This window comes from Balearica regulorum, chromosome 3 (assembly GCF_011004875.1).
Source record: "Balearica regulorum gibbericeps isolate bBalReg1 chromosome 3, bBalReg1.pri, whole genome shotgun sequence".
NCBI classification, from domain to species: Eukaryota; Metazoa; Chordata; class Aves; order Gruiformes; family Gruidae; genus Balearica; species Balearica regulorum.
Genome location: NC_046186.1, coordinates 1,548,071 through 1,571,206, shown reverse-complemented (window position 1 = coordinate 1,571,206; position 23,136 = coordinate 1,548,071). Strand labels below are relative to the sequence as shown.

At 56.8% G+C, this 23,136-nt stretch overlaps 1 protein-coding gene across 1 annotated transcript; it reads left to right on the top strand.

The window, feature by feature from the left end:
- The first annotated feature begins 5,023 nt into the window (after nucleotides 1-5,023).
- On the top strand, nucleotides 5,024-22,608 carry LOC104643288 (L-gulonolactone oxidase-like). The gene is made up of 12 exons (XM_075750279.1): nucleotides 5,024-5,186; nucleotides 6,947-7,048; nucleotides 7,616-7,741; nucleotides 8,905-8,999; nucleotides 10,119-10,209; nucleotides 10,901-11,086; nucleotides 19,076-19,183; nucleotides 19,603-19,679; nucleotides 20,559-20,708; nucleotides 21,106-21,270; nucleotides 21,747-21,837; nucleotides 22,167-22,608. The coding sequence occupies exons 1-12, from the start codon at nucleotides 5,184-5,186 to the stop codon at nucleotides 22,293-22,295; spliced, it is 1,323 nt and encodes a 440-aa protein (XP_075606394.1). The 5' UTR covers nucleotides 5,024-5,183; the 3' UTR covers nucleotides 22,296-22,608.
- The last annotated feature ends 528 nt before the right edge of the window (nucleotides 22,609-23,136 follow it).

Sequence of the window (23,136 nt, the reverse complement as noted above, 5' to 3'; positions counted from 1 at the left end):
TTCGGCGAGCTCTGATGCGCGCCCAGTGGGTGCACCCCCGTGGGGTTTGATGCACAGAGCAGTGGGGTGGGATTAGCCCAGGGCGACTGGCCGGGATGGAGACACCCCACCGCCCGCAGAGCGGGGACCCAGGCAATCAGCCGAGCCAAAGCAGACTTGGGCTTCGATGCTGGCAGGTCCAGGAGGGCAAACGCCATCGTAGGAGACGCAAATTCCACCCCCTTTTCCTCTGGGACCTCGCTCCGTCTCTCAGAGGGTTTATTCCCAGGAGAAATCTGTGAACATGACCGATGGTGCTGGCTGCCACTTCTAACAGCACCCGAGGGGCCAGGCCCTGGCATGATGGATGGAGTCTGAAATGAAGAAATAAATCTGGCTGCAGACTGAGCTCCTCCAGGCCATTTCTTTTTGCAGCTCGAAACCGCTCGTGGTGGTCTCGGACACAGCGGAGAGAGGGGAACCGCATCCCTCAGGATGCTGCGGAGCTGGGGAGCTCGTACCAGCAAACCCCCCCCTCGGGTGGATGTGGTCTCCATCTGCACGGCGCACAGTGGCCCTATCCTGCTCTTCTCTCAGCTCTTCGGCGTGAAGAGGAAGAAGAAAATGTCTGGAAAACCTCAGGGTGGGTTTCAATCCCCCGACCCCAGCAGCAGAGGTTCAGAAGAAATTATATCTCCCAAAGCCCCGGCAGCTCACAAAAGGCTGGGTTTATTTTTTAAGAGACGCTTGCAGTTCCTGCTCTACAAAGCCAAACGCTCACCTTTGAGAAGAAGAATCGTGACGTGTCCCCAGGGGAGCAGAGTGGGTGACACTGGCAGCACCCAGCGTGTCGGGGACCCAGCCATGAGGACAGGGCTGGGTTTGCAAGGCTGCTTGCAGGGTGTCTGCAAAGGCGATGCACAGCTTAAGGGGGCTAAAACGGGGGCAGAACCCCCCAAAATCTCCAATTCTGGCACCGCTCCTGCGATGGGCATCCCCCCTTCCTTGCTCTGCGTTCACCGGTGTCGGCAGCGATGAACGTGGCTGCAAATCCTTCCGAAGGTCAGCGAGCACGACGGCGGGAAGTCTGACCCCCGCCATCCCCGGGACGCGGCGTTCCCATCACGGCGGGCAGGCAGCAATCCTCCACCGCCGCTCCGCAGGACACTCGCACCCTGCCCTGCGCAGGAATTAAAGCTTCAGGTCCCGTTATTTATCCTCCATTGGGTTTTTTTTTTCTAACGCTTAAGCAAAATGCCGGCGGGGGATAGCGGTGGAGGTGCGTGTTCGGTCGCCCTCCCCGGCTCTGCTTTGGAGAAGCTGGTGGCAGTTGCACCGTGGTACAGGGGACGAGGGGATCTGGGGGGGGGGGGACTGTCACCCCCAGGGTTTTTCCCATCCCTCTGACCCCACCGGGGTCTCTGCAATGGCTGCGATGAGTCGCCGCTGGGAAATGTCTGCCGGATGGCGTGCACGGGGTGCACACCCGGCGTGCAAGATGCACATACAGGGTGCAAGGTGCACAGACGTGGTGCGAAGTGCACCCACAGGGTGTGCACATGGGGTGCAAGGTGCACACAAGCGGTGCAAAGTACACACACACACAGGGTGCCGGATGCAGGCACCAGGGTGCAGGGTGCAGGCACCGGGGTGCAGAGTGCACACACGCAGTGCAAGGTGCACACACAGATTGCAGGGCGCAGGCACCGGGGTGCAAGGTGCGGGCAGCAGGGTGCAAGCTGCACGCATGGGGTGCAAGGTGCAAGCACAGGGGGTGCAGGGTGCACACACGGGATGCTGGGTGCACACGCGGGGTGCAGGGCACACACATGGGGTGCGGGCACTGGGGTGCAGGGTGCACACATGGGGTGTGCGATGAGGGTACAGTGTGCACACGCAGGGTGCAGGCACCAAGGTGCACACAGCGGGTGCAGGGTGCAGGCAGAGCCTGGCAGGGTCAGGGTGCGGAGCCCCAGATCCGGGGCTGGGCTATGGGCCGATCCTGCCCCATGCACGCAGCGGGTAGGCTGGAAAACCCACAGCTGCTGGGGCTTCTCCTTAGAAACCCATCTGAAATGGGGGAAAAAAAAAAAAAAGGAATATATAGGAATATAACCAGCAAAAGCACAGCTGCTTTGGGGCACGGGCTCAGGGCTGCTGTGGGAAGGAGCTGGGCTTAATCCTGCACCTCCAGGACCTTACCCCACAACCATCTCCAGCTCTGGACCAGCAGGCAGGGCTCCCTTCGCCCCACGGAGCTTGGGTGCGGGAGAGCAGGATTGCACCCAGCCGCGGCTGTCTGCACCCACCGAGCTTGCTGGCACCCGGTTAAATTTCAACCCAGCCCGTCCCTGGACTCTGGGATGGCTCTGGCTTTGCCCCAGGGATGCTCGGTTAATATTTCAGCCGCGCTGGGACTGGAAACACCAGGTTTGCTGGGTGCCAAGGACAAAGGTCCCTCGGGGTCCAACACGGAGCTCAAACGGCAGCGTCACCCCCCTCCCCAGGGACCCAAACCCACCCTGGCACAAGGGTGGCACGATGTGCCAAGCTCTGCTTGTGCCCTGGACCGAAACCCCCCCCAGAAACGTGGTGTTCTGCTCTGCTTTCCATGGGCTTCTCCCTCAAAGGCTGCGAGGCACCCATGGGTGCTGGCAGCAGGGATGCTGATCAGTGGGAAGGACGTGGTGGGACGCTGGCTGTGTCTGGCGGTGAGGATTGAGGGACAACATCTCCCTGCTCCCACGCAGGGTCCAGCTCTGGTCCTGTCCTCCCCTCCTCCAGACATTGTTCGTTTTGGAAAGGAAGCAATTAACTCCGAAAAGAGAAAAGAAGGAAAAAAAAAAAAAAAAAGTCCTTGGAGATTGAGAAGTAAAGAATAAAAGCTGCCCATAATTAATTTTCAGCTGTTTTATTTTTAAACAGAGAAGAAAGAAGGCAAAAAAAAAAAAAACCCCAAGCCCCACCTGATTTCTGCCTGGCCCAGACACTCAAAGAGCTTCAGCAAAGCACTCCTGCCTCAGTTTCCCCACTGCCGTAGGGGACGTAGCAGCTCTGGGACCCCCCCAAGTGCCGGCAGCTCTGGGGAGGAGCGTGGCGGGCAGGGGACGGGGCGGGGGGAAGGCTCCAGCCATAAGCCAAATTTTTGGGCAAACCCCATCTCCATGTTCCTGCACGGGCGCAGAGGCAGAGCCTTGCACGTTCGCCCCTCCAGCACAGCGGCGAGGCAGGCTCCCCGCAGTCCGGGAGTGCGCTGCAATTTGGGAACGCTCTGCAATTTGGGAACACATTGCAACTGGGAATGCATTGCAATTTGGGAACGCATTGCAATTTGGGAACACATTGCAACTGGTAATGCATTGCAACTGGTAATGCATTGCAATTTGGGAACGCGTTGCAATTTGGGAACGCATTGCAATTTGGGAACGCATTGCAACTGGTAATGCATTGCAATTTGGGAACGCATTGCAATTTGGGAACGCACTGCAATTTGGGAATGCATTGCAATTTGGGAGTGCATTTATGGTGCAGAGGTGCCAGTGAGCGTGCAGAGTGGTGTCTCCCAGCTCCCATCCCCATTTTGGCTGCTTTGGAGAACCCCAGCCCGGACACAGCAGCCCATCACGCCACCCTTGCACACACAGAAGAGCCGGTCACGGCCTGGATCCCTGCAGGAGAGATGCCACAGCATTTGCCATCCCACCAAAAATTTCACAAATAAAATCACAAATCGCTTTGACTCCTGGCAAAACGCCATTTTTTGTGTTGTCGTCGTCGTCGTCGTCGTCCCCCCGCCTCTTCTTTAATTGAATTATTCCCTGCTGTTCAGCTGTAATTAGCCGAGCTGTGACATCCCTCCTGGATGCAGCCGAGAGTTTGTAGAGACTGAGGCGATGGGGGAGAACTGTGTCCCTCTCCACACGCATCCCCCTCACCCCGCACTGTTAATGAATAATCCTGGGGGGGGGATGGGTGTTTTTGGAGGTTTTGATGACCTTTGCACAATACTTGGACCCGGAGCTGTTAGCTGGGCGGCCGTGGAAGTGTCTGACCCGTCGGCTGCCCCCCTCGGCATCTATCTGGGCTCGAAGGTGTGTCGGAGGGTTAGTCATTAATTTGCTGCATTGCAGCCGGGAAAACATCGGCAGGGTTTCAGGATGGGCAGGAGGTCAAGGAGCTTTGAAGGTAGATGTGAAGACCCATGGAAAAAGCTGCTGGAGATGCTGTGAGGTCCTTCGCAGGCTGCACAGCTCCCGCTCTGTAATTAAGAAGCAATTTTCCCCCTCCCAGGTTCGTGATTGTACTGGAAAGGCCAGCTCTCCAAGCATCCCGCCATCGTGCGAAGGCAGCTGCCTGCAGCAGCGGTTCCCTGCCTGCTCAGGGCTTGGAGCGGTGCTCCCGGAGGTCACCTTGCCCGAGTTAGCTGGCTCAGAAAAATCGTTATCATCCTCCTTAATGAGGGAACCGGGGAGGTTTTGCTTATCACCAAAGCGCAGCCACGGAGCGCTGCAGAGCTCCTGCAAATCGCCGCTCCTCGCGCGTCCTTCACGTGAGACCCGTTACCCGGCCGGATCCTGTGTCCCCCGGCTCTGCTCCGGGTGGGATGGCAGAGTGAGTTTGGGGTGCAAGGCAAGCGTGCAAGGCATGGAGCATCCTCCTCCTTGCAAGACAGAGAGCAAAGACCCCCAGCGCCCTTTTTCCCACGTGTGATGCGGGGTGGTGCCTGAAGCCCCCCATGCACCCGCTGCCCCCCCAAACCTGGCAGGGCCTTTTCCCTATTCCCCCTCTTCCTCCAATGCAAAGGCTGAAGGTTCAGGGGACCCACTCCAGGGCAAAGACCCCCAAAAGAGAAAGCGTCTTCTCCCCAGGACCCTCTGGAGCGTCTTTTACCCAAAACCATCAAAGTTTGCAGCATCCCTGGAGGATGCGGGACTCCAGGTTCAAATCCGTACCCAGATCCTGCTCTGCCAGCCCGGAGCGAAGGGCTCAGCCCCTCTCCTCCCCCCCCCCCAAGAATCAGGCAAAGCCCAAGGGAAGGGCTGTTATTCATTATCCTTCCAGCCTGGAGAGAAGCTCCTTGTTGACCCTCAGGGCAGGAACAAGCTCTTCCAGCCTTGGTCCGGCCAGGATCGGCCCTTGTCCCCAGTGCCGGAGCAGCCAGGGTCCCACTCGCTCCAGCAGCATCTCCAGGAGAGGCCGGCGGGATGGTAAGGAAAAGTCAAAGGGGGGAATTTCCCAGTTTTTGGGGTGGGAAGGGTGGTCCAGGCAGTGTGGAGCCACGTGCCGTGGTTGGGGCTGGTGGGGACGATAGGGTTTTATTACCACCTTTGATACAGATTTAATTCAATAACCAACACCGACGTGATGGGAAACAAGAAAGGTGTCTCGGAAAGGGGAATGGGAGGCAAAGCCAACAGGGTCCTGGATAAATCAGATCAGGCTGCTGAACACGAGTGGTTTCTACCCCATGGATTTTTGCTTTCCTCAATTTTGTTCTTTTTTTTTTTTTTTCTTTTTCTTTTTCTTTTTCTTTTTTTCTTTTTCTTTTTCTTTTTCTTTTTCTTTTTCTTTTTCTTTTTCTTTTTCTTTTTCTTTTTCTTTTTCTTTTTCTTTTTCTTTTTCTTTTTCTTTTTCTTTTTCTTTTTCTTTTTCTTTTTCTTTTTCTTTTTCTTTTTCTTTTTCTTTTTCTTTTTCTTTTTCTTTTTCTTTTTCTTTTTTTCTGTCTCTCTCCTCTGTACCCTGGCTCACAGACCGGCTCCGGGTTTTAACTTGCATGGGGGATGCTGCGGGGCAGCCCCAGCCCCACCTCCCCCCCTCGCTATCTGGGCTATCTGCAATAGCTTCCTGATGGCCCTTAGCTCCAGGCAGTGTCACCTCCCTGGGCAGGGTGATGGGCCATCCAGTGTCCCTGCCCTGGCCAGCCTCTAAAAGCAGCCTGGGGGGGCTGGGGTGGTGGGGGAAGGGGGTGCTAGGGGGGAGGGATGCTGCAGACACCCTTGCAGAGCCCCTCCTGCACCCCCGGAGAAGTTTGGCCGTTTTTGGGATCTGCTCTTTGGGTGGGAGTTGAAGCCATCAGAGAGGGGGAGAAGGAAAATCAGGGGAGGGCAGAGGAGGAGCCTGGGGCGGGGGGGGGGGGAAGGTGGAGGGTTTGCTGATGGAGAGGAGGCTGGAGGGAACGGGAGGAAGGAGACATCAGGAATAAATCATCCCCTGCAGCCAAGGTGGGACATGCGTTGTGTTGGTGGAGCAGCACATTGGATCCAGCCCTGCCTGGGGCAGAGGGATTCACCATCTTCTCTGGGGCTTGGTGCCCAACCCCACCCCAGGTCCTCTCTTGACCAAGCCCCAGCCGGGCTGACCAGGGCCAGGGAGAAACTGTCCCACTCAGCCCGGACCCATCCAAACCACCCTGAGGGGACGCTGCCTTGCGTTAACCCCAGCCTGAAGATGGGATGGGGTTGGATCTTTTGGCTGTACCCTCCATGCCAGGCCTGGGCACAGTGTCTCAGGGTGGATGGCTGAGGTTGGAGGGAGGTCCCAACCTGGTCCCAGTCAGCCTCTTATCTGGGGACACGGGGACATGAGGCCACGAGGTACATATGGGTGCTGGGACCAGGTCTGAGAGGAGATCAGAACAGGAGAGACCATGGAAACCAAGAGGACCCCAGCACACATCATGCTGCAGGAGGAAGGGATGTGCTGTGCTCAAGGGAGCCGTCTCAAACACACCAGGACATCTTCCCGCTTCTCCGCATTGACTGCAAAGGGAGCCCGGGCTGAATTGCTCACATGGAGACATCTTGGTTCTAGAAACTCAGTGTTGAGAAGAGCCTCTGTGTCCATAAATAATTAATCCTTTTGGAAACCTGGCTCTGGTACAGTGGTCTTGGCAGACGAAGAATGGGCTGTGTGGAAAAGCAGGGGAGGTGCTTGCTTTCTTCTACTTCAGCTCTTGGTTTTGTTCCAGGTTCATGGCCAAGGAGGAGTCAAGTTCCAGAACTGGGCCAAGACCTATGGCTCCTCTCCAGAGCTGTACTTCCAGCCCACCTCGGTGGAGGAGATCCGGGAGGTAAGGAGGGTGCTTCCCTAAGGAGACAACTCGTTAGAAATGAAGAGGAGGAAAGGCCAGGAGGGGCTGCGATGCTCCGTCATGTTCAGTCAGAGACGTCACAGATGGTGACAGCATGAGTCCTTCCCTCAGCCGCAGGAGATGGCCCATCCTACCCAACGGCACAAGTTCTCCAGCAGATGTGTCAAAACACCGAAAAGATGCAGAAAACCAGCACGCCCGGCCCCAGCTGGACTCTGTTCCTTGGGCATCAGCATCTGGCATCCTCCTGAGATCCCCTGCCTGCCCCAGCCGGGGTGGGAGTCTTCTGTCCCTTCTGTCACCCCAGGGATGCCTCTGTCACTTTAGGGTGTCTCAGGTGGGCATCATCTCTTTTGGGGTGATCCCAAGGGCTGTGTTAGGAGGTGTCTGGGCTCCAGGGGTGGTTTTAACCCCAGAAGGTGAGTTACCTAAGTGAAGGTGGTGTCAATGATGGGTGAGGTTTTAGCTTGGGAAGCCTCGCCGTGCCTCTGGCACACAGCTTAGAGGGAGCTGTTGGATGCTCAAGGCTGCCTGTTGTCTCTGCAGATCCTCGATATGGCCAGGCAGAGGGACAAGAGGGTGAAGGTGGTGGGGGGCGGCCACTCTCCTTCGGACATTGCCTGCACCGATGACTTCATGATCCAGATGGGGAAGATGAACAGGGTCCTCAAGGTGAGACCTGCTTCTGGAAGGTAGCGTGGTGGCCCTGAAACGTGGTGGCACCCCTGTTTGTGCAGCTACCGGGGGCAGGGAGACCAGCACTGCCATACCCAGGTGAGAGATGAAAGGATGGACAGGTTTTCCTCTCCTCACAGCCAGGAGTTTTCCCAAATCAGATCTTGAAATGCTGCTGTGAGACAGGGGAATGCGCATTCCCCTCGTGTAAAAGCATCCCTAGTCCATCGGAAGCATATGGAGCAGCTCTGAAAATGCAAAGAAGCGATGTCTTCCCAGTGTGTGTCCTGCTGGATGGGGAGGAGGTACCTGGCAGGATCACCTTCCAGGGCTTGCTTGATGCGAGCTTGCAAGGTGCCTCAGGCACAGCAGCCTGGCAAAGACCCGGCTGGATGTTCATGGTCCGTGGGAAACGTCCCTGTGGCAGGGAGGGACATCGCTCCGTTTGATGATGCTGTGAAGGAAACAGGTCTTGCTGGTTGCCCGTGGATCGTATCCCAAACAACTTTGGGAAAACGGGAGCTGCCGAGAGGGAGAGGTTGTCCTGCGCTTTGCTTTGCATCCAGACCTTTGTGATTGTGCGCGTGTCTGCCTGTCTGCGTGCACGTGCGCAGCTGAAGGTGAAAAATCCTGACTGTAGCAGCGTATTCTGAGAGCTGGATTGTTACTGGTGATTAACAGCAATGATTAATTAAGGAATGGCTCCCTCCCTGGCAGCTCTGTCTACCAGAAGCGGGATTAGTAGCTCCCAATGGTAATAAGCTGTCCTTCCACCAGGAGCTGGCTGAGCAAGGGTAGGAGGGCAGAGCAGAGAGGTTTGCTGAAGGCAGAGCTTTGCTTGGGGGGTGTCTTCTACCTTGCATTGACCAACACCTCAGAGAGGTTATGGGAGAGCTTACACACCCCTGAGACTGGGGAGAGCAGAGGGGAGCAGGGGCTGGACCAGGGACAGGACCCAGTGGCACCATTGGGTTGGATGAGGTTTGGGTTGGGTGAAGGTCTGAGAGAGGCAGCAGCTCAGGATGGGGCAAGGCCCTTGTGGTAGGTGGCTCTCCCGTATAGACACCATCAACAGCATCGGTAAGAGCAGAGGTGTTTTCCACGGGGTCTTTCTCCTCCAGGCTCTGTGACCTTCCCCTCTCCCATCCCATCCTTTGCAGGTGGACAAGGAGAAGCAGCAAGTGACGGTGGAAGGTGGGATTTTCCTCTCGGATCTGAACGTCGAGCTGAGCAAGCACGGGTTGGCCCTGGCCAAGTGAGTGGAACACGTGCACGGGGCCATCCCTGGCTGTCCTCCCATGTGTCCATCCTTGCCCCAGATCAAGTGCTGGGGCATGGCAAAATGGGGATGTTTGAAGAGCTTTTAGTGCAGAATAAGGGTGTTTACTTCAGCATCTGGTCTTCCACCAGGGTCCTGCAGACCACAGGTCAACCCCCTCCACGACGGAGTAGCTGATCCTGCCTCGGAGCAGGAGGTTGGACAAGGGGAGCTTGCAGCGGGTATCTTGCCAAGGGCTCGGAGGGACCCTCATTCAGATAGGGTTTGCAAAGGAAACGGTCATGGAGAGCATTTCTCACACTCAATCTCTTTCATTTGCTGACCTCAGGGAAGAAATCGCTTTTAATTGCAGGCTGGCTTGATATCTGCGTTCCTCAGTCAATACAAGTGACCAGTTTGGCCAGGGCTGGGGTGAGGGTTCAGAGAAATAAGTCCCACCTGACCAGATGGCCAACGGTGTGGATGGGGCAAGCAGGACTCCTTCATGGAGGAGGAATCCATTGAGAGTTGCAATGGCCATAGAAAGCATGTTCGGTTCAGGAGATCTCTGGGCCCCAGCTGTGGGAAGCTGGAGGAGTATTTGGGGGAAAAGGCAGGAACAGCCCACAGTTTGCTGTAGCCTTCTACCATCCCCACATACCCACCTTGGCCATGGTTGGAGGGACAGACCTTGGTCTGCAGACGTTATGCTTGTGGATGCTGCTTCCAGCCCTGCTCCATAGTCATGCTTCTGGGGTAAACCTGGGTTCCTCACCCCTTGCTCTGAACGCGTAAGGTCTCCACCCCAGAGAGTCCCTTCAGGCTGATGGGGAGAGATGGGCGCTAGTGACATGGGACATAGCCGAGTTGACCACGGTGATCTGTGCTCAGCAGCCGCCTCTTCCTCCCCCATGGACGACAGTGGCATCCTGATAGATATATCCCACGGAGATATGCACACGTGGCCAACAAACCCACCCTGGGCATGCTGAAGGGTGGAAAACCCTGCTCGTTGGGGCATGGGACATGTCCTGGGGGACTCTGTACCTGCACATGGTGGGCTGTGCCCCACGCCATGTCCCACATGTCCTCACCAGCCCTTCCATCTGCCCCCAGCTTAGGAGCCGTTTCTGAGGTGGCAGCAGCTGGTGTGATCGGGACGGGGACACACAACACTGGGATCAAGCATGGCATCCTCCCCACCCAGGTGAGACACGAGTCAGGAATGTCAATGCATGGACATCGGCATCTTGAGGGCTTCAGGGGAGATGGTCCGTCATCTGGTCTGGCTCTGGGGTGCGCAGCCCTGGGGCAAGGATGGAGCACACTGTACTCAGCAAGCAGGAGGGGTCCTGCTCCCCTGGGATGGGGCTGCTATGGGGGTCCCCCAAGGCCACCGTGCACACTGGGACCTCCTCATCTGCCAGCCAAAACACAATCCAGCCCAAAACTCCTCTGTCGCTGTGCTTTATGGTCCTATAATCCGATGAATAAGCTCTGTACCAAAGGGAAAGCAGCTCTTCTTGCATTGGAGCCCCCCAAACCCAAATCTCTGCAGGACCCAGGTCTGCTTTTAACTAGACGGTTATGAAAATCCTTCACTCCTAGCTCAGATCCCGTACGGAGGTTCCACCGATGGTTATGGAGAAGTGAAATCATCTGGGGGAGTCTTACCTCTTTATTTGATGGCTTTTCCCAACATCCCTCAGAGAGAGAAGGATCCTTTGATGTCACTACACCAAAGGTGTCAGGGGAGCGGCCGGTGGACCCAAGCTCACCAGAAATCCCCCTGTGATGCTGGTTGCGGTATGGGGGTCTCCCTGGTGGTGGATGTAGGATCTTGGCATGGAGATGGGACACGTTGAACGTTTGCTGATGCTTTGCTCTCCTCTCGACAGGTCGTAGCACTCACATTGCTGACAGCCTCAGGGGAGATCCTGGAGTGCTCCGAGTCCATCAACGCAGACATCTTCCAGGCTGCCCGCCTGCACCTCGGCTGCCTGGGCGTCGTGCTCACGGTGACCTTCCAGTGCGTGCCCCAGTTCCACCTGCACGAGGTGGCCTTCCCCTCCACCCTCACCGAGGTATGCTGTGGGCGATGCTTTCAAAGCCTCCTTGGGGACAGGCAAAGTTCTCGGTGAGGTGACATGGTCAGAAGAAGACTGGGAAGTGGTTACGCTCCGGTAGAAAATCCCACGGGTGTGAGTAGGTTGTACTCCTTGTGCATCTTCATGGCGTGCTTCACCGTGTCCTTTAAGCTGGAAACTTCTCCAGGGTGACAAAAGAGAGGAAGGAAAAGCCATGTTTCTTAGCAAATTACTTTTTTAACTTCCCTTGGGTGAGAATAGCATCTTCTGGGACCTGAGAGGTGCAGGTAGTGGGGTGGGGAGGAGAGGCACCCGGCAGTGCCACCTCCGTGCCACGTAGGGCAGGTGGGTGGTCAGGACCTGCAGCAAGATGTACTTCTCATCGTGCAGCTGATGTTCAGGAGCAAAGCAGGGCTTTGGGGGTGCAGTCCCTCGCACGGTTGCAAGCTGAGCCAGCGGGGCAGCGGGAAACGGGGGGTGCTGAGTCCCCTGGTGCTGTGGGAAGACGTTTGCTTCATTCCCGGGGTGCTGCATGGAGCAGAGGGCTGAGCGTGCTCTGGCAGCTTTGCTGGCCACAAAATCTGGGAGCAGGCTGGGTGGGGAAGCTGACGGTGCTGTGAGTGCCATGAGTTCTTCAGTCCTCAGGTGGGACCTCTGCACCTCGCGCTGGGACCCTCGGCAGCCACCCCTCTGTGTCCAGCCTGGGGGAGCTGGGCAGAGAGGGGGAGCACGGGGAAAGGGATGAAAGCCCCGTCCTTGATTTCTTGGTGGGTTTTGAGAACTGCAAGGCCACGGTCTCTGGGAGAAGTTGTGCCCATTCCCAGCTCCACATCTGGCCCAGGGCAGCTGAGGGGTGTGAAGGTGACGTGAAACCTCATCTTCTTCATCATTGCCATGCTCAGCCCTGGGCTGGTCCCAGGCTCCTCTTTTAAAACTGGACCAGACTGATACAGGTTTTTGGAATTCAAAAACTTGATTTTACTGTCCCGGACCAACCTCCGCGCAGCCCCAGGGTGGCTCACGGCTGCAGGAGAAGGCTCGTGACTTCCAGAGTCCTCAGGAACCTGGCAAAAGCTTTCTGTGCTCACCTTGGGCTGCGGAGAATGACCCTGGGCTGTGTCCTTCAGAGATGCCCTCTGGGTCCTGGCAGCAGAGATGGGACCACCGTGCTGCTGCCTGCTCTCCTGGGCACGACCCCCAGCTCGGAGAGGATGTGTTGGCGTGGAGTACGTTGCAAACCTGAGATCCAGGGGAGCAGAGGGCTCCTGCTCAGGAAAGACCTCCTGGCTGGGCTCAAGCTGGCTGGTGGGAGCTGCCAGGGACCGAGGCAGGGGAGAGGAGGGTGAAAACATTTCTCCTGCAATTCTTGATTTCACCTCCATTTTAGATTTAGGGCTGGCAAGGTGCTTGCCCTCTGGAAGGACAGCCCTCTTTAGGGAAAAGGCTGGACGACGAGACCCCCGTCAACGTCCCCGGTCCTGTCCTCTCTGCACCATCCTCACTTCTCAGCATCAACCGTCCCCTTCCTGACTCAGCTTGGGGGGCACAGAAATCAGATCCCCTTCTCCAGCTGTGGTCTATCCCCGCGGGTTTTAAACTGTGCCCCCACCTCGGGAGCAATTCCTGAGCGTCGCTGCAGGCAGGGATAAATGAGGGGAAGGGCAGCCGCAGCGGTGGGGAGCTGCTCCGGTGCTTGGACACACGCCTGAGCTGCGCAACGCCGGCGGTCCCACCGGAGCAGGGATGGAGGTTTGCCCATAGCCATCAGCTCCATCTTCCCTGGGCTGCCTCCGAGCCGCAGTGGGGTGAGCACGGAGGCTCCAGAGCAATTGAGTTAGAGATGATGAAGGAGCTTGCAGGCATCAGCGCTTGCTTCTGGCCGCGGGAAATGTCACCGGGAGATGGATCAGCCAACGCCTCTGCTCCGTTTAACCCGGTGTTCGCAGGCGCCGGCAGGTCAGCAGAGATCTGGTAACTCGAGGCACGCATGACTAAGCCTAATGCAGATTTAATGTTCCAGCTGGAGAAAATTGCCCTTGCTGGAAATCCTGAGCTGGTTTGATGAGCTCATGCGCTGCCTGCACTGAGCAAGAAGAGGGAGAAGACCGTGCCTGTGCTGAGCCAGCATCCCCGGAGGCAGGCAGCGTCTAGCTGGGTCCTGGAGGAGAGAAGCAGCATCCCGCGGGGCACGGCTGCTCCCGTGAACCGTGTGCTCACCGAGGAACTGTCGTCTCCCATCTCGCTGCCTCCTGCTCCTCGGCTAACGGAGAGCTTTGCTTTTTCCAGCGACAGATGGGTCACTTAAAATAGTCCGTGAGCATCTTGTGCTCTTGATAATAACTTGGTGCCTCCTTCTGCGTGAGGTCAGGGTATTTTTTAGGATGGAGCTCTCCGTCTCCCAGTGTGAAGGTTGGGTTTAACTTTTTGAGCTGGACTTGGGACAGACCGTGCTGGGGACGAGGAGGAGTGCGACGGGCGACACATTTCAAGAGCCAGACTGAACAAATCCCGTATCAGGATCCAACCTCAGAGCTGCATTTGGGTCGTGTGATGGAAAACTGCCTTTAAACCGATTGTCACGTTGCTACTGGCCTTCTCTGTCTCTGTCTTGCCAAAGGTCCCGCTCACCCAGGCTAAGGTGGATGGTGCCAGTGGTTGTCCCACCTGGGACATGCTCAGGAGACGTGGCTTCCTGAGGAGGGTTTCTGACCTGCTGTCTCACAGATCAAGATCCTGCATGGCTCTGGAGGCTTCACATGCCGTCTCCTCCTTGGCAAGTCCTCCTGTCCCACCATCCATCCTCTCCCTGTTGTCCCCTCCTCATGTCCATGTCCCTCCTGAAGACCACATCTTGCATGTAGCCCATGAAAGGGCACTTGGTTGGCCATGGAGAGCATGAGAAGTTTAGGACCCTGTTCAGTACAGGGCTGAGGCACTGGGGACAGTGTCCTGGGACGCTGGTACAGAGATGCTCAGAGCTGGAGAGGGGTTACCTCCAGCCGAGCTTTCCATCCCCAGCAGGAACCAGCCTGAAACGGGCTGATTTCCCTCGAAAGAGGCATGAAATGCCCCTTTTTGGGGCAGTGTATCTCCTGGGCTTTACAAGCTTGGGTCTCCACATGGCTCTGTGGCCAAGGGTGGGTGTGATCCGGTTCCCTCAGAAAGCTTTCTGAAGGCCCAGTGGGCATTTCTACAGGGCGATCTGAAGGAATTCTTTCTCCTGGGAACACATCAAAACCGATGTTCCCTGTCTCTGCTGTTACATAAACTCCTTTTAACTGCTGCGTGCATTTCCTTGGAGCCCTCCCACCCTCACGGTGCTGAGAAGTTGGATGGAGCGAGCTGTTCCATCTGATGCTCAGCCCTTCCACCTCAGGGACAGCCTGGCAAGGCCACCATATCAGGATGGGACCTACTGCCTCGAGCTGAGCGATCATCCAGCTTGTCCCAGGTCTCTGGCACCAGATCATCGCTGGAGGCTGCAGCCTTGCACAGGCTAAAGCCTACAGAGAAGGGGCCACCTGCAAGTTGAAAGGCCTGGTGGCCTTCTAAATGCTGTGTGGGCTCACTGCGTTCATTGGAAGGCGTTAGATTTCTGGATGGGGAAACTGAGGCACAAAGTCCATCAGGAGGAAGAAATCAGCGGTAGTGAAAAGGAACCTCTCCAGGAGCTTGGATCTGCTTCAACCACGGATCGTCTTTGTCCTCCCGTGGTCTGACAACCCCACTGGTGCATCCTCTCAGCAGCATCCTCATCCGTTGTCTCATTTGGGTCTCACAGGTCCAGTTCCAGCCCTGGCTAATGACAGCACAAGCCTTTGTTAAGTTGGGCTCATGAAAAATAAATAGTTCTTGGACAAAAGCAGCAAAATTTGTTGCAGGATTGATCAGAGCTGCAGCACTAGTAAAGCTCTGAGAAACACCGTCCTTAATTTTTTAAGGACTGAATTATTCAGTGTCCCGTTGGGGCGGCTCGAACACCACCACGAAGGCGAATTTCAGGCACTTGTGCAGTATCTTCTTCGTAAGCCCTGGTCCAAAGCAACCCACGCTGTGCCACGGGCAGCTGGGCTGGCCATGGGGGTGGACAGAGAGGTCCACGCACCTCACCCGAGTGCCTTAGCGTGTCTGCCTGCCCGCTCTCACCCCCCCGAAGAGCAGCTGCACCGGAGCAGCGGAGAGCTGGAGCACTTCAGGTTCTTGTTTTTCCTGGGAGGTGGGAAGGGAAAACAGAGGAATAAGGGAAAGCCGCCAAGATATTTCTCCAGCCTGCATGGACCAGCGTTGCCAGCTTCAGAGGTGATGCGTTTGCGTGCAACGGCTCAGGAGTATCTTTTGCCCGTGAATTGCCTGTTTGCTTCTTGAGCTGTGACTTCCCTGGTGTCCCGCAGCAGGGAGTTCCCCGCTTTAAATGTATTTAAATATGTTTAAAGGGGCCCGCCAGCTCCTTACATCTTGGTCCTCACCCCACCCTGCCAGACTGCTCGGACCTTCACTGTGTCCTCTAGCACCTTCCGCAGCCAAATTGCCTGGCTGAGTTGTTTTACACCTCCTAATCTGCCTTTTTGATAGAAAATTTAAGCTCACGTGCAGGATAAGCCTGCTGTCCTTAGCAGGGCAAGTAGCTTAGGCTGAGCTTTACCCTGCTCAGCATCATCTGCCCGTGCTATGCGTCCTACACAGCTCAGCCCATCTTTCCCCGTCCCTCGGGGCTGTTAGGAGGGTGAAACGAGCATGCACTCTATAAATATTAATGCCATTATCAATTCTCGCTCATCGCTGTTCCTCGCCTGCTTCCAGATCTCCGGCTTTCATGTCGAGAGGCCCAGCGAGGCGGAAGAGAATAATGGCAAGGGAGCAGGTTGCTTGAAATATTTAAGCCTGAGTTATCTAAGACATTGCAAATAATATATGTGTCAGAGGAGCCAGGCTTGGATTTGCGGTTATGTAAGATCTGCATGCTTTCTTTGCTGGCCTCGTGATTAACTTTATCGCTGGGATAAACTCAGCCGCTGTAGCTGCTGACGGTGACCAGGAGCAAGGCGCGGGACCGAGAGGGTTCATTGCACAGCTGAGGTCACCAGAGAGCCCTGCAGAGCATCCCTGGATGGTGGTGGGGATGGAGTCGGCTTCCCCTTGTCCCAGACCTGCTGGGGGGCTGGTGAGGAGGAGGAGGATGGGGCAGACTCAGATAAAATACTTCTTCCCCTGATCTTTGCAGCTTTGGAGCTTCCTGAGCTGGAGGTGGTTTGTTTATATGTGATGAGGCAATGAGTTTCTCTTCCAGGAAGGTCTCTGATCTACTTCTGAACCCATGCAAGCTTTTAACCACCTGCAGACTTGCACAGCTTAGTGATCTGTTGGGTGAAGAACTTCCTTCGGTCTGAGCCCACCACTTCCTAAGCCAAGCCCTAACCCTAACCTGCACCTAACCCTGTGGGCATGTCCCACACACCTGGGATGGATCCCTCAAGCCCAACTCCTCCAAGACCACCCAGTGCCTAAACCCCCTCACCCGTCCTGGGCCTGACCTCGTCCCTCCTAGCCAGAAATATTTTTGGCCTCAGTGCACGGAACTTCCAACGGGTGCTCAGACATCGTCCCCTGATGCGGTGGGACCCCGGCAGGCACGGGCAGCACGCAGGCAAGAGGGGAGGATGAGCATCCATCTCCTCTCCCAAAATTTGAGCTCTCCATGCTCCTTGGCTCCTCTTCATTGCTCTGATGGACCTACGGGATGTGTGCTAGTGACTGCACGTGCTTCGTCTTCCACAGCACCTTGGCCACATCTGCCGCTTGTCCCATCCTCGTCCTTTCCCCGAGGACCATCTGGAGCAACCAAACCCGCATTGCAGCAGGCAGGGTGCCTGGCCCTCAGCTCAGTGAGCTCTCGAGGGTATTTGCAAGCGAGAAAGCAAGCGGCTCCTTTTGACCCGGCCTTTATGAAGCCAAGGGATTTGTTCTGGGCTCCCGGGAGAGAAGCAAAGAAGAGCAAAATCCCCCCGGGTTTCTGCGTGCTCCGGGGTCATCTCTGTTGCGTGCGTTGGCCACGTTACAGCAACAAGATTTCCACCGCCCAACCTCTGCCTCCGACTCCAGCGCTCAGCCAGCAGACAACGTCCCCAAGGACTCCCGAAGCCGGCTCGCTCGCTGCCTTCAGCTCTTGCCCACTGCGCTGTAATTATCCTACAAAGTCCCGGGTTTATTTTCTTCAGACCGACATTCCTCTATCAGAGGGATCAAAAGCGCACATTGAAAAGGTCGCCCCGCTAGCAATTTGCTTCTGCGCTCAAACGCCGCGGCTGGAAGACAAACAGATGTTGGGAAAAGCTGCATCCTTCTTTTCCCCACTCGTTTTAGCTCCTCGATGCATTTGTTCCTACACCAAACCTGGGAAAACGTGGGGTTGTGTCTTTTGCCCTGCTTCTACTTGCACAATCATTAACTGTTTTCAACCTAGCAACTGCTCTGGCCAGAAAATCAGTTGTTTGGGGAACATCTCAGAGAGATTTTGTGGCTTTTTGGGAGCTGCAAATGTGAAGATGAAGGCAACAGCATTAGTGTTAATCCTCACCCCTTGCAGAAATACGCTATTTGTCTTCCCAACCTCCCTGCTTTAACGGGACCTTGGCGTTACAGCAGTGCGACCCCACCAAGACCCTCACCTTATGGTGGGGTCACAGCAAGATGCTTGGTGCTAAAACACCCCAGCTTGGTGATTAATAGCTCATTAAGACAAATAATTCAGATGACCCAGTTGGAAAGGAGCAGTTCCACAGCCAAGGTTGCCATGACCTTCCCGGGGTTATATCCATGGGTCATTGCACCTTCTCCTGGGTCAAGCAAACTCCTTGAAGCAAAGCTGCTGGGGTTTTAAGCCTTTTTTGCAATTCTATGGGAGATGTCTGCAGGAGGAGCAGGGGGTGGTTGGAGAAGTTGTTTGCAAGAGGGAGAGAGGGTGGCCCGGCCAAAATAGCACCGCGCAGGGGATGAGCGCAGGGTCCCTCTACCCTTGCACGCACAGGGATGAGGGCTGAAGGGTCTTCTCATTTCTGTGGGTGCTACTGTGTCAGGCAGCAGGGTTTCCTCCCCTGAGACAAGACCCCGGTGGCTCCGGGAAGAGGCTGAGTATGTCCTGGGGATGTGGTCACCCTCTCGCGCCCCATCACCTGCATGGTCCTGCCTGTCCCCTGCCCGCTCAGACTCCCTGTGCCTCACTGTCCTCGGCTGCTGGCAGGCAGCTCATCCCAGGGAGACGCCTTTCTTAAAGCTCTTTTTTGTGTCTTTATGAATAATTTGGCAATTCTGCAGTTGAAGCGGGGGATGTCTCTGGGACAGGGTCGTGTAGCGCATCCCAGCTCCATCCCCTGTTGTATCCCGACTCCATGTCCCGTTGCATCCTGGCTCCATCTCCCGCTGCCCCTGGGTTCCAGAGCTGCAAAGTGATGTGCTGCCAAGGTGTGAAAACTGGAGAGGGCATCCCTGACGCTGGACCGGGAGGTGGATTTTGGTAGCCTCCAGCATGCCCCACTGTATAGCTGATGGCTGGAGGGGCCCCCTCCAGCCCTGGCTGCGCTGCCTTGTGTCTGGGAATGCCTGGTGGAGCAGTTTGGGGGCTGCAGAGGTGTGACTGCAGGAGGATGTGGGGTCTGAGCTCAGGTGTGTGCCAGATGCGGCCCCAGCAGCATCTGCAGGATGGGGGGGCTCTGTTGCGGCCGAGGCAGAGGAGATGATGGGCAATCTTGGTTCCCTTCCCCAGATGTTGGGTCCGTGGTCTCTACTAGCTCCTTTGTGCTTGGCTGGGCTGTATTGACCTCCCTCCAAGCCAAGGCTTGCCAAGACTCTGCAGACAGACTCCTTGGACCTTCCCCAGCATTCCTGGGAGTCCTCCGAGGTGCCTCCAAGCCCTGCTCCCAGGATCCCTGCCCCACCGGGGGGGGGGGACACACAGTCACCAACCAGTCCCCATTTCTCTGGTTGTTGCAGGTCCTCGATCACCTTGATGACCACCTGAAGAGATCCCAATACTTCCGATTCCTGTGGTTCCCTCACAGCGAGAATGTCAGTGTCATCTACCAGGATCCCACCAACAAGGCAGGTCCCACCAGACTCTGTGCGGGAAGGGAGAAGGCACAAAACTGGGTGCTGGTGTTTTAGGGTGGGCTTGCAATGCAAGGGCTGCTGGGGGTCTGATCAGGGAACAGCATTTTGGGGCTGGGCTGGACTCTGCCCATGCTCCACAGTCAGGGGAGTCCTGAGACACAGATGCAGCCGGGGCTGTCCAAGATATCAGCATCTTTATGACAAAGCTCGGTCCCTTCCTGGGTCTGGATTTAGCCCTGTTTCATCATGGGAGAGAGATCTGGGGAGTCCTGGGGTGCCCTTCTCCAAACCCCTGCTCCCAGCTTGGTCCTGGTCCAGGCATGTGCTCCCACCTTCGTACCTGCTGGTAAGAAAGCTGCAAACCCTGCTAGTCCCTAATGACCATCATCTTCCTCTGCTTGGCTTTGCAGCCCCCCTCTTCCTCTGCCAGCTGGCTGTGGGATTATGCTGTTGGCTACTATTTGCTGGAGTTTCTGCTCTGGATCAGGTAAAGGCATGCTCTGGGCAGCGGCTGGGGACAAGTAGGGTGGGTTGGGTTTGTCCAGGGCTGGCCTCATCCAGATCTCTTCTCTGCATCTCTACATTGAAACCTGTGCTGCTTTCCTGGGAGTCCCAGGGAAGACGGCAAGGGAGGACTGTGACCCAGAGCTCCCCCATCCCTTCTTCTCCTCCAAGCAAGCTCCTGCGCAGGAGGAGCAGAGTTGCGTTGAGATTGATGTCTGGGGCTGCACTGCCCTCTCGTGTGCACAGAGATGGAGCAGCAGTGAGGGTCTGCAGCAGCAAAGGAGCGTTTTGGGGAAGGGTGTTGGTTGTGAGCATGTCCTGAGCACCAGGGTGGAGAGAGGAGATCCAGCCAGGTCATGGAGGCTGCGAAGCAGGACCCTGGTGGCACAGGAGAGCTGGGCTGGACTCCATGAAGGGGGAGAAGATGGACTGTGGCCACTGAGGACTCTGCTGAGGGGTCCACCCTGCCACTCCACCCTGTCCCCAGTAGGTCTCAGTCCCCTGGTTTGAGGATGCCCAGTGCACAGCCTGGGAGGCACTGAGGTCTTGCGGGGGAGGGAAGGTGATGACAGAGCATCCCTTTCCTAGCTTGCAGCAAGAGGAGGAGGAGGGAGATGAGGGCAAGGGTGCAAGGTCCAAGACCAGGTGGGGCGAGCACAGACGAGCTCCTGGCAGGGCTGCAGGTCCCCACAGGCTCCAGCATGGGGGGGGTGCAGCTTTGCCTGCAGCTCCTTGAGGGACATCCTCTTGCCCAGCATCTCCAGGCCGTGGCTTGCGGCATCATGGCTCACAGCCTGCCCTTGCCAAATCCCGGTCCGCCAGCTCTGGGGTCAGATCTCACCTCCTGCTCTCTTCCCTGCAGCACCTTTGTGCCCAGCTTGGTGTGCTGGATCAACCGCTTCTTCTTCTGGCTCCTCTTCAGCTCCCGGGTGGAGAACATTGCCATCAGCTACAAGATCTTCAACTACGAGTGTCGCTTCAAGCAGCACGTTCAGGACTGGGCCATCCCCATGTAAATGGCTCTGCAGACCCTCCCTGTCCATCCCCAGCCGGGCTCAGTGCCCGAACCACACGCCATCCCCTGCCTGTGCTCTGCCCCAGCCCAGGCTGCCTGGAGCAGGAGCAAAGCCACCGAAAAAGGGACCTGGCTAGGAGGCACCATTCCTACCTGCAAGCTTAGCATGGGGACCCTTCTTCATCCCTGTCCCGGGGTACCAAATCCACACCACACCATGTCTTGGGGCTCTGGGAGCCCAAAGGACCGGGAGGGATGTGCTGGGACATGCCAAGCCATTCCCTCAATTAGCATGGGGCCAGAGGTGGAGCGGTGGGGCAGGGGGTTCAAACCTGAAGGGAGCTGGTTGTGCCCATGCTGGCATTAACCGGGGCTGGGGGCTTCCCCTGGGCAGTGAGAAGACGAAGGAAGCCTTGCTGGAGCTGAAAACCGCCTTGGAGAACAACCCCAAGATGGTGGCTCACTACCCCGTGGAGGTACGCTTCGCTCGGGGTGACGAGATCTGGCTGAGTCCTTGCTTCCAACGGGACAGCTGCTACATGAACATCATCATGTACAGGTGAACCATGGTCCCTGTCTCACTCCTCTCCTCCTCCTCCTCCCCGGGTCAGTGTGTTGGTGCACCGGGAGCCGGGTCTCTGTGCAAACGCACAGCTCAGACACACCAACACCAGCTCTCGCCTGGCACTGGAGAGCTGGCTCAAACGACCTCCTGCACCTTTGCCCGCTCAACCCACTCAAGACATTTGCAGGCACCAAGCCGGAAGGGATGGGGTGGCCTTGGAGCACCTTGGCACCTAGACCCACCCAGCCCTGTTTCTTGAGAATGTTGTCCTACGTCAGGGTCCGCTGGCCAAGTGCTGGTGGCATGTTGGCTCCCAGAGGGTTTCCATCACCCAGTGCTGGTCAAAAAGCCCATGATGGGTCCCTAGGGTTGCCCTTCTCCTCAGGTGGGGGTTTCTTGAGGAGACTTCCTGGGTGTGCAAATCCCCCCACAGCCCCTGCTAATGCCCTCCCTGTCCGACCCCCTCCCAGGCCCTACGGGAAGAACGTCCCCCGCCTCAACTACTGGCTGACCTATGAGGGCATCATGAAGAAGCACGGTGGCAGACCACACTGGGCAAAGGTACCAACGGTCCTGCTCCTCTGGGAGGAAAGGGTCTGCAGAAAGGGGTCCTTTCACCTTCTCCATCGCAGCTCCTTTTGGTAGGAGGGGTTTGCAGTGAAGAGGAGATCAGAGGAGGGCCCCCACATCGGGCTGGTGCCAGAAGGAGATGGATGCCTTGAGGAGATGGCATTCCCCTGTTTGCTACCTAACCTGGGCACATAGATAAGGGGATGGAGGGCCCACCACTTCTTCAGGGGCTTCCCACAGCACGTGGTGGGGGGCGTCCAGGGCCAGCGACACATTCCCCAGTGATGGGCAGCCCCCCTGGACACTTTCTCTCCTTGCAGGCCCACAGCTGCACCCGGAAGGACTTTGAGAAGATGTACCCAGCCTTCCCCAAATTCTGCTCCGTTCGGGAGAAGCTGGACCCCACAGGGATGTTCCTGAACACCTACCTGGAAAAGGTGTTTTACTGATGGGGGCGATGTGAGGGGATAGAGGAAGAAAACCAGCCATCAGCCCTAGTTCTTGGGACACCCCAAAGCTCATGGTGGTCCTCCATGGTCCCAAGGTGCTGCACCCCCAGCTCTGCCCTCATGTCGTGACAGCAGGCAGCAAGGGCTGGCCCCACGGGCAGGGGCTTGCTCTGATCTCGATGTTAACAAGGCTCTGCTTGGAAATCTCCCCTAGAAACCAGCAGCTTGGGGGTACCGTGTCACCCCGAGACCTGTACAGCCCCAAGTGCCTCCTGTCCAAGCCAACACCTCAATAAAGACCTTTCTTCGAGCAGACCTTGTCTGAGCCTGTGCTTTCACCCTGGGCATGTGTCTGATGGAGATGTCCAGCCCTGGGGACCAGGGAAGGGGCTCGGTGTCCCTGTACAGCCCCACTGCTGGAGTCAGGGCTGGGCATGGAGACATTGCACAGCCTGGGGCTGGTGCCATCCAGGTCCTGAAGCTCAGGACATCTCCCGTCGCAGAGGCATGCTGAAGATTTTGGGAGGAAGAGGCTGCCTGCCAGTTCCACCCCAGCCTGGCTCGTGTTGGTGTAAAGGAGGCCATGCATGGGCAGATGGGCTGTGCCCTCTCCCAGGTGGGACTCCAGCTGCCCCACACTGCCAAAACCCACGGGAGATGCTCCTCAGGATCCAGTGGGGTGATGCCCATACTCCTGTCCCTCCTCTCCTAGAAACCATCCCTGCTAGACCAACCTGACCAGCGCTGGTCCCAGCCACACTTGTGTCCCCAAGAGATGGGGAAGGGGACATGAGTTTCTCGAGAGGAGCTGCAGGATTCCCCAGGATGGCCAGGACACATG